The sequence below is a fragment of the Polypterus senegalus genome, chromosome 5 (assembly GCF_016835505.1).
Source record: "Polypterus senegalus isolate Bchr_013 chromosome 5, ASM1683550v1, whole genome shotgun sequence".
Taxonomy (NCBI): Eukaryota; Metazoa; Chordata; class Cladistia; order Polypteriformes; family Polypteridae; genus Polypterus; species Polypterus senegalus.
In genome coordinates, this window is record NC_053158.1 from 202,670,197 (window position 1) to 202,682,637 (window position 12,441).

A 12,441-nucleotide genomic window follows, 5' to 3' on the forward strand; every position below is an offset into this window, starting at 1 on the left:
GTGATTACAGTAGAACCCAAATTATATGTGCACCGATTAGTCAACATGAATTCAGTAGAACTCCAATTATCTGCATACAGATTGACCGAGGTGAGTACAGTAGAACAAGACTATCCGCGCAAAGATTAACCAACAAGAATACAGTACATCAAGATCGTCTGCACCAAGATTAATCAAATTGAGTACAGTAGAATCCCGATTATCTACACCCTGATTAACCGAGGTTCTGCATTATCCGAGATGAACTTCAAGTGTAATAAGCTACTTGTCCTATAATTCAGCTTTGCTGTGAATACTGTACCGAATGTGTAAATACTAAACTTTTAATCTCGACTGTATCGTGCAAGTAGCCAAGGAGCTGGTAACTCTGGGAATGTGGGCGTGACTCACAAACTCCTTCCAATCACACTCCTCAGATACGGTCAGTGTGTCATCGGTACTGACCTTGTATACACATGCTCTCCTGTTTTGTTCCCTTTGGGTTTTTGTGTTTATACATTTCTGTAGTTCATTAACTCTTCATCTTGAGTATCACAATGAGAAGGTAAAGGAAGTGTGATGTGGTATCTTTACAAGGTAAAAAGGAAGTTTTGAAATGGATGGACTGGGTAGAAAAGTGGCTTGTAACTTAGGTGTTGGTGAAGTGTGTTACACTCCAGGTCACGGAACCATCTTCAAAAAAAACAGCGAGGGGAGAGATAAATTCAATGCAGCTCTGTATGTAGAAGCTGGAAAAGCAGGCTGAGAAGGTACAGCTGATGGGGAGATCGGCAAGATAATGGTCGCGTACAATTGAGTGACTTACAAAGAACGAGTACGAGAGAGATGTGGTCATACAGTAAACCTTCAAACTTATAACGGGATATACACCACTTGTGGATGATTTTCCTTACACTGGAATGATTCCTTCCGTTTGTCTACCATGATGTAAGCGCACCCCGATGACTCCCCATTGTTGACTGTCCTGGAACAGTTGTTCAGCCTCCACTATAGACAGTCTTCTCTGATGTTGTCCAGCCAACGTTTCTTTGGTCTTCCTTGATGTCTTTTGCCGTGAGTACAGCCATATTGCAGAATATGAGGAATTCTGTCTGTTGTCATACTTACTACAAGTCCAAAGTATGACAACCTTCTCTGCTGGATCTTAAATATTATATCAAACTAGATCCCAAATGAATGCCTGATGTTTTCATTCCGTAAAGAGTCTCTTCTAGATACGTCTAGGATTTTTCTAAGTATTGCCATTTCAAAAATACAGAACTTTCTCTTGTCTTCTTGTTCTAGTGTCCATGTTGATCGATTGGAATTTGATTGATTTCAGATCATTTGATTGATTTCAAATAATGGGGTGATCTATTGCCAGACACCTAGGCATTCACAGCCTTCTTTCTGAAGGCCTTAGAGATCTCTTTTGATCTTTGCATGATGACACCACACGTGTCAACAGCAAAGAGAACACCAGACCCTCATTATTTGAACTTTAAATAAGATAGTCAGGTCCAGCTGAATGCTCTACCAGGAAGTTTTAATCATTGGCCCCTCATCCAGAACTCCTGATTCTAATTGGATGGATTTGAAGTGGTGACAAAGGGAGGGATGGACTTACTTTTTCCACTTGACAGATCTGCATTTTTCTTCATTTAGATTATGAGAATGAATTCACCTTATCAATTTGATGTGTCATTTGTTCAAGTAGGTCACCTTTATCTGCTGGCACTGTCTGTGTGAAGATCTACCATTTACCTGATCAAATATGTTGAACAGGGGTGTACTTACTTTTTCACATGACTGCAATTTGTCCTAAAATATGGTCTGAACAAACACAATCTAATAACAAACAAGTGACTGTGTTGTTCTTGTATATATTGAATACTCCACTTAAATATTCACAGGTAGAGGATGGAAAAAGCCTGTGAACCCCTTGGCTGATGGCTTCAACAAACAGGAACGGCAGTCAGGAGGTAGCAAACGTGGAGTCGAACCAATGAAATGAGACAGGAGGTGTGGCTTAGAGATGCTTTGACCTACAAAAAGGCTCCAACATTATGAATTTATTATTCACAGAAACAATCTGCTAATGTAAAATGTTATTTCAGAAGATCTACAATCAAAGATTGTTGATTTGCAAGATGCTGGAAAGAGTTGGAAAGCCATTTCAAACAGTGTTTAGATCTTCACTTGTCCACAGTTAGACAAATCCTTATATATAATTTGACACTATCCGTATGTATGGCGTTCGCGTCAATACCCGTATGTATGGCGTTCGCGTCAATACCTCGACTCAATACAAGTTAGAACCATCCAATGGGACTCTGCCTCTGTAGTTAGAACATAACGTGGCAAATGAGGACGCAGTATTGCATGATTGGCTATGAATGTTCGAATGCTTCAGTGACGCCGCTGGACGGCCGAGTATAGTAAGTCAGTGTTGGTTTGAGCAGATAACAGTAAGGTCAGTTGGTTTTTGGAACGTTGGTTTGGTGGGACGTACTTTCCAGGACTAACATCGTCGACTGACTTAACCCTTCGACAGCTCTGGAGCCGCAAGTAATTTAGAACGTATCACCATTTGCTTGGTATGTCGAAATCTATCTTTGGGCAGTTCGGTTTTGGCAGCTGTTAAATTTTAACCGATCTCGGACCTAAAATGACCACGCCATCATAATTATTACCCCGACATCTGATTTGACTCATAAAATACGGTTTGTTTTGAAAATTTGTTTGTCAGAAAAAAATCAAATGAGCTGCGCCGAAGAGCTGAGTTCACGTCTCACAGCCCCGTTTAAAACAGGAAGCTCTTCATTACGTTGGCCGTAAAGGTCAAATCAGTGCCATGATAACAAAATCATTTCAAGGACTTAAAAAAACAAATAATTCTTTGCAGAGAAAGTATGGATTTCACAAACGTAGAATTTGTAGCCCGATTCAATAGAGCTCCCAGTCGCTATTCTTTATATTTGAGCAACCACCACTGTGCACACCTGCTGCTTTTGAAATGAAATTGAGTTGGCCGGTTACAAGCATTAAATGGATGATAACATCCAAACAAGACTGCAAGACAAGCACATTAGTGAGTCTTCATTGTTTGTTAATTTATTTTACATATACCCTGCTGTTTTTTTCTAAGACTCTGTGAAGTGCCATGAGCATGGGAAAGGCGCTATATAAATAAAATGTATTATTATTATTAAAGCTGTATTTTTATTATATTTTTCTCAAAGTAAAAAAAAAAAAAAACACTTTTCCTCCCGGGCAATTCTTGGTATTTCAGCTAGTTGTATATAAATGGAAATAGTTTAGTACTATGACTGCTCTCTCTAGACCTGGGCGCCAGCCAAGATGACTCGAAAAGGCACAATGAAAGGTAAAAGGCTTGAAGGAATCATTAGAGCAGATGAACATCTCCATTAATTCATCCTACCATAACCACTTCTTCTTCCTCTTTCAGCTGCTCCCATTAGGGGTTAGCACAGTGGATCATCCGTTTCCAGATCTTCCTCTTCTCTCCATCTCTTAGGCCTTCCTGGTCTCCTCTTGCCTGCCAGCTCCATCCTTAGCACCCTTCTCTCATTATACTCAGCATATCTCCTCTGCACATGTCCATACCAACACAAATCACACTTCTCTGACTTTGCCTCCAAACCGTCCCACCTGAGTGGACCCTCTAACGTCCTCATTTCTAATCCTGTTCATCCCCGTCACACCCAAAGCAAATCTTAACATCTTTAAATCTGCCACCTCCAGCATTGCCTCACCATCTCCAGCCCGTATAACATAGCTGGTCTCACTACCGTCCTTAGGACCTTCCCTTTCACTCTTGCTGGTACTCATCTGGTGTCCACACGTATTATTCATAACTAGCCAACCCACGGCGTACCATACTCCGCATAATCAGGCCAGTTTTTTTAATAATTTTTAAGCACAGGGAGAAAATTAACATTTGAAAAATCGGTAATGTAATAAATCAGCAAGAAAAGCAAAATTGTAACAATGCACGGAATGAACCAGGTGCGGAGGGTGGTACGGGAGGAGAGGAGAAGGACATCCACTCCGCTCCCTCCGTCATGCTAGTCTGCTGATTTCTCGTCCAGTATGCACTGCCTGCTCATGTGCCCACCTCCAACTCGTCACTCGAGTCGTTGTCGTCTTTGTACAGTCCTAGATGCAGCTGTGCCTCACGTAGACTTTTCATTGCTCTGTACGGTTTTGGCTGCCTTTCTATATATAATCCACCAAGACACCCGACCACGATGGGAGGGCGGTGTGTACGAAGTGCAGGAGCATCTAAGAAGACACATGTTTTGTCGCGGATGCGAATTGCTGTATGTAGCGTGTAAGACAGTTTGCTAGGGTGCACGTACGTCGTGCGTTGTAACTGAAAACTCGTTTTTTTAAAAGACTGCTCAATTCATTGTGTATACGACTGTAGGTGAATGAAAAGATCCAACTCTGGAGAGGGCAACATACAATACAGCGTTTTACACGCTGCATACAGCAATTCACATTCGCGACAAATTGCTTTACACGCTGCATACAGCGATTTACATCGGTAACAAACATGCCTCTTCTTAGATAGTCCTGTCGCGTCCACCCTCGTTCTCGAAGCATACACACCGCTTGATCATGTGGTGCCTCTGTGTGAACCGGTCAGGCACAGAGAAGGTCAGCTGCCGAGAGAGTGTCTCGACTGCTGCAGGGCCTGCATTGGTGAAGCAGGTGAGACGGTAATGAAACAGAGGTGCAGGGCTTATTGGTTTTTAAAGACTGCTTCCTTCATTGGGTTTTAACCAATGCACGGAACGAACCAACACACGTAACCGAAAACTCGTTTTTTTAAAGACTGCTCACTTCATTGTGTTTTAACCTCAGTTGTAAAGGATTTTTTTAGGGATACCCCTCACAAACAGTTTTACACGCTGCATATGGCGATTCACCTCCGCAAGAAACATGCCTCTATGAACAGTCAACGTGGGTCAGAGCTGCATGTGACCTCTACGACAGACGAATATAAATGACGCCAGTTTTTCTGTGTCGTCGCGTCCGAGTTGTCGTCGTATCCAATGATCTTGGAGTTGGTGGGCGTGGCTCTGTGAGTTGTCGTCATACCCAATGGTCTTGAAGTTGGTGGGCGTGGCTCCTTCCTGCATGCGCCATAGGTGTCTCACTTGTCGGCGGCTTAGTGAATCCACGCCCCTTCCGGCGTGCTATCCATGGTGGTCTTGCCTTAGTGAATTATATATATATAGATGTTACAATGAAGTTGATTCTTGAGTACTTCACGAGGGTGGAATAAACCTTTTCTTTGAACGTACTTGCGTCCCTTTGAATACTTTGTATTTTTATTTGTCACACATGTGCGCCTGTGGATCCCCTTCCTGGCTCTGCTGAGGTAAGCAGTGCCACATTGGGTACACTAATAGTTTTTCCCGTTCTACCCACAGTCCCAATTAATTATCTGCCAATAGAGGACAACAGACCCAAGCATAGCACCCTTGGCTGGCCCTGCCTTTCTAGTGGCCGGTGTTTGGGTATCTAGAAAGTTCCACCAACCCCTTCAGTAGGTGGTCTACTGTTTGATCCTGAACTTGGTCTGGATCAAGCTCCTACTATATGTGATATCCAGACCTCCCAAAGACAAACCCTTTTCTGTCGATTCGGCCAGCCCACCGTCTTTTCTGTTATTTGTGCCATCAAACACAGTTTTGGTTTGTTGTTTTGTGCCAATTAAATGGGGACACCCAATTGATGCCCCAACATTCTGAAGTAGGTTGTGCATTCCTGCCCATATTATTATTACGAAACGGAATGATAAAGATCCGATGACTCCAACAACCCAGCATAGCTGAGGAAATTCGGAAAAGACGACTACGCTGGTTTGGCCATGTGTGCAGAAAGGGCGAAAGCCGACTCCCTTACCGACTGCTGTGACAAAACCACCCAAAAACCTGGAAGGTACAACGAGATGCGCCAAAGATAATTTGGACACGTCAACTTGAGGATGACCTCAAATGACATCGAGCCTAACGGAGGCCAAAGTGACACCAAGATCAACATCGATCCAGCCGGTAGCATATTGTATGGGATGTCCAAAACCCATCGGTACCTACAAGAGCAAAATGGCTTAGAGGGAAGCTAAAGGACTGACGATGATTATTATGATCTTTGTGGTGAAGCCTTATCATTAGTATCAGAAAGTAAAACGCATCATCATGATCTCCAAACAAAGTACAAAATGCCCACATTTCGTTGGTCAAAGTGCCGTAAAATCTTGACGCCACTCACTCCCAAATGTGAGCTCCTGCTCCTCGCTGAGGGTGGGTGTGGGACGCTTCATAGCTTCTTCTCACACCTTAATCTGGGGTTGGACAAATTCTTATCCTAGTTAAACGTTTGGTGCAATTTCTAGAAAACCAGGGATAAACGATCCAGTCATTGCGGGACCCCCTAACTAACTGTCCAGGTTTTTGCTCACTAGCTAAATACAGACACAGATGACATTTTATGACCAATTAATCCAGGAAAAGCAGGCCATTCCAAGTGGTTCACATACTTTAGCTTGCCACTGTAGGTTAAGCAATACCTCAGGGACGGAGCTGGGAATTAATTTCAAGTCCATAACTCATATTTCTGTATGTGATCAATCACTTAGAGCTATTGTAAAATATTTTTCGAGGTTGCGTTCAAACCTGAAATCCCCCCCAAACATCTATGTCTATGAATGTAACATTTTATTTTATAAGTCATAAAAGAATAACGCATTGAGTGTGCAGAGCATTTTGGACTGAACAGAATGTAGAGACAGGAAAACTAAATAGACAAGGCATTCAATTAAACGCAGATGAGCATGGTCCACCGGGAGAAGACCAAGAAGCAGATGCTGGAGGGTTAGGGAATGGAAGAACTAGCTAAGGACTTGGTGGTCTGGTCATCTAACTGAAGCCTTCATTCAGGTAAGTAGAGATAAAGAGATGGTGTTGGTGAAGTTGTAAAGTCAAAATTGAATTAAAACAGAATGGAGACAAACATAGGTGGCATGGTGGTACAGCTGCTGCTTCGAAAAATAAGGAGACTGGAGTTGGCATTTAAGGGCTCCCTGCATGGAGTTTGCCTGATCTCCCCGAGTCTATGTAGGTTTCCTGCCACCGTCCAAGAACATGCAGGTCTGGTTGACAGAAGTTGCTATATTGACCCGTGTGTGTGTGTGAGTGATGGACTGTCTACCTGCCCAGCGTTATTCCTGCCTTGTGCCCAATGAGCTGGGATCGGCTCCATCTGCCCTGTGACTTCATGATAAATAAGCAGGTCAAGTAAACGGATTGATGGAAAGAAAAATCATCACTTCACAGAAAGCCCTATAGACTCCGGCTGCGTACTCAACACTCATTTTCTTTGTGAGCTTCTTCAAGTTCACATTTTTAACTGGAAGGGCCTTTCAAAAAAAAAAAAAAATCACTGAAACATCTTAGTCACCCATATGCCTGTCCTATAATGCTAATAATTATTTTAAACAAAGGAGTGGGAAATGAAATGTTTCATTACGTCAACAGTCAGAAGCTGTACACATCAAAAACCATCAAAACAAAATATGACTTCTTTAAAAAATGAAATGAGCAGAGTGTAGCGTAACGCTAGGAGAAGCCAAAAAACACCCAACCACAAAACAACTCGTGTTCACATTTCCTTGGGGGCTGGAGGTAGAATAGCGAGGATATCCCTACAATGATTAAAATATACAGGAAATCAGTTTTGGATATCATCTCACATCCAGTTAAAATGGCAACAGAAATCGGTCTTCACCACAGGAACTTTAAAAAGCAGCTTAGCTACTTCTGGGATCCCATAACTCGTGCAATAACTTGTAAAGAGCAAACCGCAAAGTACAAAGAGTAATTAAGAAAGCGTCGGACTTTTTAAGCCTCTGCGCAAACTGCTTGGTGGAGATGTTGGCATATGAAAAAATAAACCACAAGGTGTTAAGACACTGCAGGCTCAGACATGAAAGGCGCTATATGATAGATAGATAGATAGATAGATAGATAGATAGATAGATAGATAGATAGATAGATAGATAGATAGATAGATAGATAGATATGAAAGGCACTATATGATAGATAGATAGATAGATAGATAGATAGATAGATAGATAGATAGATAGATAGATAGATAGATAGATAGATAGATAGGATCTAAAATAGGCATTAACAATTCTAGTAAGAGAGCATGTTAAGAGCATGATTAAAGATACACAGAGAGATGTGAAAGGCACTACAAGAATAGATGTGAAATATGTCATATAAAATAAACCTATATAAAATAGATAGTTGTTCAAAGTGCAATATAAAATGATAGGTATTAAAGATACTATATAAAATGTGTATGGCTGTTAAAGGTGCTATGTGAAATAAATAAATGTGAAAGGCACTATAAAAAGTAGCTAGATGTGAAAGATGCTAGTCAAAGTAGATGTTACGTTCACTATATAAGATAGACAGATGTTGAAGAAACAATATAAAATCTATAGATGTGAAAATCACTATATTAATAGACGTTAAAATAGATATGTATTAAAAGTGTTACATTGAATATATAGATGTGAAAGTGCTTTATGAAATTGATGTTAAATGTGCTGCAGTAAAGATAGATAGACAGAGACATCAACGGCACTATATAACAGATAGATAGACATGAAAGTCACTATATAATAGATAGATAGATAGATAGATATGAAAGGCACTATATTACAGACAGACAGTCATACAGAGAGTTACGGATGAAGCGCACTCCCTGTTGCTACTTAACTTCATTATTTTCTGTTTATTACCCAGTCCTCGAACTTGTGGTCTTTGTATTAATTCGTAGTCTTCCCTCCACATAAGACCCCCCTGCTACTGACTGACACGTACTGCTCACACCTCACCTGTCCACTGCAGTCCATTACCACGCAGTTACTTTTTTTTTTTTTTTCAGCTGAAAGTGATCTTTGTATCCTAAAAGTAACAAATCATCACCACCGTGATCACGAACCATTTATTTACGAGCCACCTGACGCTGTAAACCCATCGCCCCGGTCTCCCCGCCGAGGACCCCACGCCCTCCAGGACGACTTATCTGGTTACTCACACGAACGCGTGGTAGAGCAGCGCCCATCCTCGGGGTCTTTCCAGCGCGTCGTAGATCAAGTTTTGAATCCTCCGATACTTTGCATTATTCCTCTTGACAGGTCTACCATAACCCAGGGGCGTTTTGGCCAGAAGCCCCAGACCCTGAGATCCTCGTTTGAAGTCTTCTCTGCCGGGCCCCACCAGCAAGAGGGTTCCATCTTTATCGGCTCCGGACCCCAAGCCCAAGTTGCCTTGGTCTAAGTCGCCCGTCAGCCCCGCCTTTTTGTCCTTTTCCTCTGCCGAAGCACTAACACCATTCCTGGACTTGATTCCCATTTTCTTTAGCGGTGGTGAGCTGAAGGCGTATTGGAAACTTAAAAGAGCTGCATGCCATGATCTGCGCGATTCAGCTCACATCGTCGGCGGCAGGAGGTCATCTGAGCATCAGGTCCCCAATAGCAGGAGCGAGGTGCTCAGTCTGGTTGGATGGAGAACATCGCAGGCAAGCCTTAGTGAAACGCTGCCATATCACAATCTTGGCGGGGCGTCGGTCAGTCAGATCAGCTTCGGCTGAGTACAGATGTCCGTTATACGGACGAACCCGAAGACCTAGCCTGTTATCTTCTTCATGGTAGCGGCCCGAGGACACGGATTTGCAAGACGTGCCGTGTGTGTGTGTGTGTGTGTGTGTTAGTAGGGGGAAGTCGTGCTCTCCGTTTTTTTGTTTTTTTTTTTGTTTCAGAGAAATCCTCGTTTATCTGGCATCTTCTGTAACGCTTCGCATGTGAAAAGGTTCATTCTGCACCGCCTGTGTTTAACAGCCGCATCCTTTGTTGAAGGCGGATTAGACGGACGAGCCTCCTCCTTGTCAAAGACAGACGCGTCCGCTCGCACGCAGTGCTGCCGCTGCCGCGATTGGTGCCGCGGCGCTCGCCACGACGAGAAGATCCAGATGTTGCTGGTTGGAAACAGGAGCTGCGCTGATGGGTGTGGAGGATGCGCTGGGAGAGAAGAAGCAGAGCTGATCACACAAAGTGCACGGAGCACACGTGATCACTTACACTCGCGTGTCAAAGGGGGAGGGGGGAAGGGGAGGGGAGGGGGCTTTGCTTACTCAGCTAAAAGTGACCCGTCTCACCATTCGAGAGCGGCATCGATATGTGCTGCATGTCTGGGGGGAGAAACGGCAGGACCTTACGTGGCACTGCTCATACTTCGGGAATGTGAGGATCATCTCGACTCTTCATGGGAGTTGATCATCTCACTCTCTCACTGGAATTATGGAAGGCACGAACTCAAAAGGCCTACACGATGAACGGCCGTGGGAAGAAGTAAGGACACCCCATGAAGGTGTTTTTTTTTTTTTTCCTTTAACATATGTGGACATATCAAGATGTGATCTTTATTTAATCGGTATCAATAGGTAAAGGTGATGTATAATTATTCAATTAAAAACGAACACCTGTCATTGCAATCTGTGGAAAAACTAAAAGTACACCAATGTCACCTGCAACAGAGAAAACATGACACTGAGACGCTGACCATAACACACTTTTCCAGTCATCTTTTGTCCAATGTCTATGTCCATTGAAACTTGGTCATTAAGGCCAGAATCCTGAAGCAATCTTTTTTTTCTTTTCATATGATAATCTGTCCGTCCATCTTCTAAACTCATTTTATCCTGAGTAGGCTCACAGGGAAGCAAGTGCCCATCCCAGAAAACAAAGGTTGGAATAATCCCTGGATAAGACAGCTGTCCATCGCAGGGTGTTTGCGATAATATACATTTTATATATACACACACACACACATATATATAAATTCCTGCATTCGGGACTTATGCCAAAGAGCATTATTTTGTAACCCCATGGACAATGAAATTGATGACCGGTTTGGTGCCCCAGTATCTCTTTGGACACCTGTCATTCCTGCACCTGGCCACTATATATATATATATATATATATATATATATATATATATATACACACACACACACACATACTGTCAAGGACACTAGAGGAGGTAATTACCCGCTGAACCAGGGGTTGGCGCTGTGTACTAATATCTTCTCTCTCTCTCTCTCTCTTTCATACTCCGTAGAATGATGTCACTTCCATTGTCTGCCTTCCTGGACCCGCCCCTTCCTGCCTCAATCCCATATACAGAAGGTCAGCCATGTTTGACTCAGTTTTACACTGAGCTCCCATCTGGAAAGATGTTGTCACTGTTGCTGTAAAAAGATAATTTGTTTATTTGATTTATTTTTATTATACACCCCAAACCTTTTTTGTGTCTGCTTCTTGTTTGTGTGTGTGTCTCAAGTCAAGTCAAGTTGGGGAGCATGCACCAGTACAGTGTGTTGCCGCACCCACTACATGACGAAACAACACAGGATCCCGGTTTGCAACCCCCAGGCAGACATGCGGTCCAGTCCTACCCTCTGGAAATGACCCTCTATCTGCCAAAGGCAGGTGTTATGTGGGCGACACCTTAGCCTGGTCCAGCCACTCGGGTCCCCAACGAGGATCTTACAAGCCAGATCACCCTCATGGGAAACACGCCACATGGCCGTAGTGCCGTAATTGACGCTCCCTCACAATGCAGGTAATGTGCCTCATTTGGGACTCCATGAGCAACAAAAAGTCAAACCAATGGTACCCAAAGATTTTCCAGAGAGAGACAGTACCTAAGGAGTCCAATCTTCATCTCAGGCCACTGGATAGCGTCCATGTCTCACAACCATATAGCAAGACAGGGAGCACCAGGACTCTAAAGACTTGGACCTTCGTCCTTTTGCAAAGATATCAGGAGCGCCACACACCACTTTCCAGCAACCTCATGACGTCCCAATCCATCTACCGACTTCATAGGAAGAGTCAGCATAGACATGAATGTCAATGCCAAGGTAAGTAAACCCTTCAACAAGGCCAACACTCCCTCCACAGACACACACACTGCTGATGGCCATGCCCAAGAGGTCATTAAAGGCCTGGATCTTGGTTTTTAACAGGACCCTCGCAAGCCCAGACCCTCAGACTCCTCCTGTGTGTGTGTGTGTGTGTGTGTACATATATAAAGATCAGATTAGGTTGGGCAGCATGCATTGGTACAGCACATTGCCATACCCACCACAAAACAAAAATTCTTGGGATCCCAGCTGGCAACCCCCCAGGCAGTCATGAGGCCCACCCCCAGAAATGACTATCTGCCATACCCAGGTGTTACATGGGCATCCCCTTAGCATGGTCCAGCCACTCAGGTCCTCATCACCGAGGGCCCTGTGAGGCAGATCACCTTCAGGGACTCGTGCCACATGGCCATAGTGCTGTAACTGACACT

The 12,441-nt window shown here is 43.4% G+C and overlaps 1 protein-coding gene across 1 annotated transcript in view; it reads right to left on the reverse strand.

Moving 5' to 3' along the window:
- kcnq3 (potassium voltage-gated channel, KQT-like subfamily, member 3) overlaps positions 1 to 10,043 on the reverse strand; it is a 269,851-nt gene extending 259,808 nt beyond the window's left edge. The window contains exon 1 of the mRNA XM_039753985.1: positions 9,121 to 10,043. Coding sequence (XP_039609919.1) covers positions 9,121 to 9,437 — 317 coding nt within the window. The 5' untranslated portion in view covers positions 9,438 to 10,043. The remainder of the gene's footprint in view (positions 1 to 9,120) is intronic.
- Positions 10,044 to 12,441: the final 2,398 nt, after the last annotated feature.